Genomic DNA, 1593 nt, shown 5'->3' on the forward strand with positions numbered 1-1593 from the left:
CAAACCCATAAATAGTTATAAACAACTCTGGTTATATGTTGAATGCTTACTTTTTCAGGATGGTGAATGTTTACCCTAATCTAAAGTCTAGCCTTTTTTGAAGTTTTCTTTCAGGATGAGACAGTATTTTAGCCAGTTTTCCTGTACATGCTAGAGAAATGAATCCTAAAGCAAGATGTGAAAATACTTTCTCTTTTCTCATTTCACATGAAAGATGGACAGTGAATACATATAGCGTAACTTTTTTCAATGTAAATTGATCTTTAAAACAATAAAATCATTAAATGAAAAGCTTCCATAGTAGAAAGTACTAGTGATATTTTTTCAGCATGTTTTCTTTATTTTAGATCTCTGTGTATTTATCTTTTCTTGATATACGACATCCTACTTGTAATTTTATAGGTTAATTTTCAGTAATGTAATACAGTCAGACTCGCACTACCTTTTTATATGAAATATGAAGATAAACATTTTATTAAAAGTAACTTGGGGATTTAGGCAACAGTAAGTCAATATTACAAAAACAATAGTAATTCATTCTGAGATTCACCCATGACATTCTTCTTTCTTCACTGATTTCCAGTTGGTAAAACATAAACATCATAAAGGAACTGTTAAGACAGATAAGGTCATAGCCTCTTTAAAAAAGCAGTACATTTATAAAATAAAAAATAAAAAAAGAGTGGATGCTTTAATTTTAGAGCTGGAAACATCATGCAGCCATTAGAATATTCATTTTACAAAGTGCTAGTTTGGTGTCCTATAGTTTTGGTTAGCTAGGACTACCACTAAGCATTAACAGCTCAAAGAAACAAAACATCTTCCAACACAATTTTGTAAAAGGTTTTATGAAGTTTTATCTGGCCAACTGATTTTCATTCTTTGCTTAAAGGGAATTATTGTTGTTGTAATTAGCCTTCAGTATTTTACTGTATATTTTTCAAAAATATTAAACATTTACAGTTTTCCTTCATTTTTATGTGATTTTTTTGTCTTTTTAGAGATGAAGGCTCTTCTAAATCAGCAGGAGCACGGCAATAATTACGACATGTCCAGATTTCTACCTGATACTGTGCAGATTAAAGATGAGCATGAGGAAATAAGCATCACCCAAGAAAGACCGCAGCCTTTGCAGCCTCCACAACAGCCGCAGCCTTTGCAGCATCCACAACAGCCGCAGCCTTTGCAGCATCCACAACGGCCGCAGCCTTTGCAGCATCCACAACAGCCGCAGCCTTTGCAGCATCCACAACGGCCGCAGCCTTTGCAGCATCCACAACGGCCGCAGCCCTTGCAGCATCCACAACAGCCGCAGCCTTTGCAGCATCCACAACGGCCGCAACCCTTGCAGCAACAAGAAAGGCCACAGCCCTTGCAGCAACAAGAACGGCCGCAGCCTTTGCAGCAACAAGGACGGCCGCAGCCCTTGCAGCAACAAGGACGGCCGCAGCCTTTGCAGCAACAAGAACGGCCGCAGCCTTTGCAGCAACTAGAGCGGCCGCAGCCTTTGCAGCATCAAGAACGGCCGCAGCCTTTGCAGCATCAAGAACGGCCGCAGCCTTTGCAGCAACTAGAACGGCCGCAGCCTTTGCA

General features: G+C 39.5%; 1 protein-coding gene across 2 annotated transcripts in view; it reads left to right on the forward strand.

Annotated features, from left to right (window-relative positions):
• LOC106957350 (putative mediator of RNA polymerase II transcription subunit 26) overlaps window positions 1–1593 on the forward strand; it is a 15634-nt gene that overhangs the window by 5096 nt on the left and 8945 nt on the right. Inside the window, exon 2 of one of the 2 annotated variants that reach the window (XM_015048653.1) lies at window positions 1002–1593. In XM_015048653.1, coding sequence (XP_014904139.1) covers window positions 1002–1593 — 592 coding nt within the window. The remainder of the gene's footprint in view (window positions 1–1001) is intronic. The other variant, XM_015048654.1, reaches the window with a different exon arrangement.

This window comes from Poecilia latipinna, unplaced genomic scaffold (genome assembly GCF_001443285.1).
Source record: "Poecilia latipinna isolate Pla-1442-1.1 unplaced genomic scaffold, P_latipinna-1.0 Scaffold896, whole genome shotgun sequence".
Taxonomy (NCBI): Eukaryota; Metazoa; Chordata; class Actinopteri; order Cyprinodontiformes; family Poeciliidae; genus Poecilia; species Poecilia latipinna.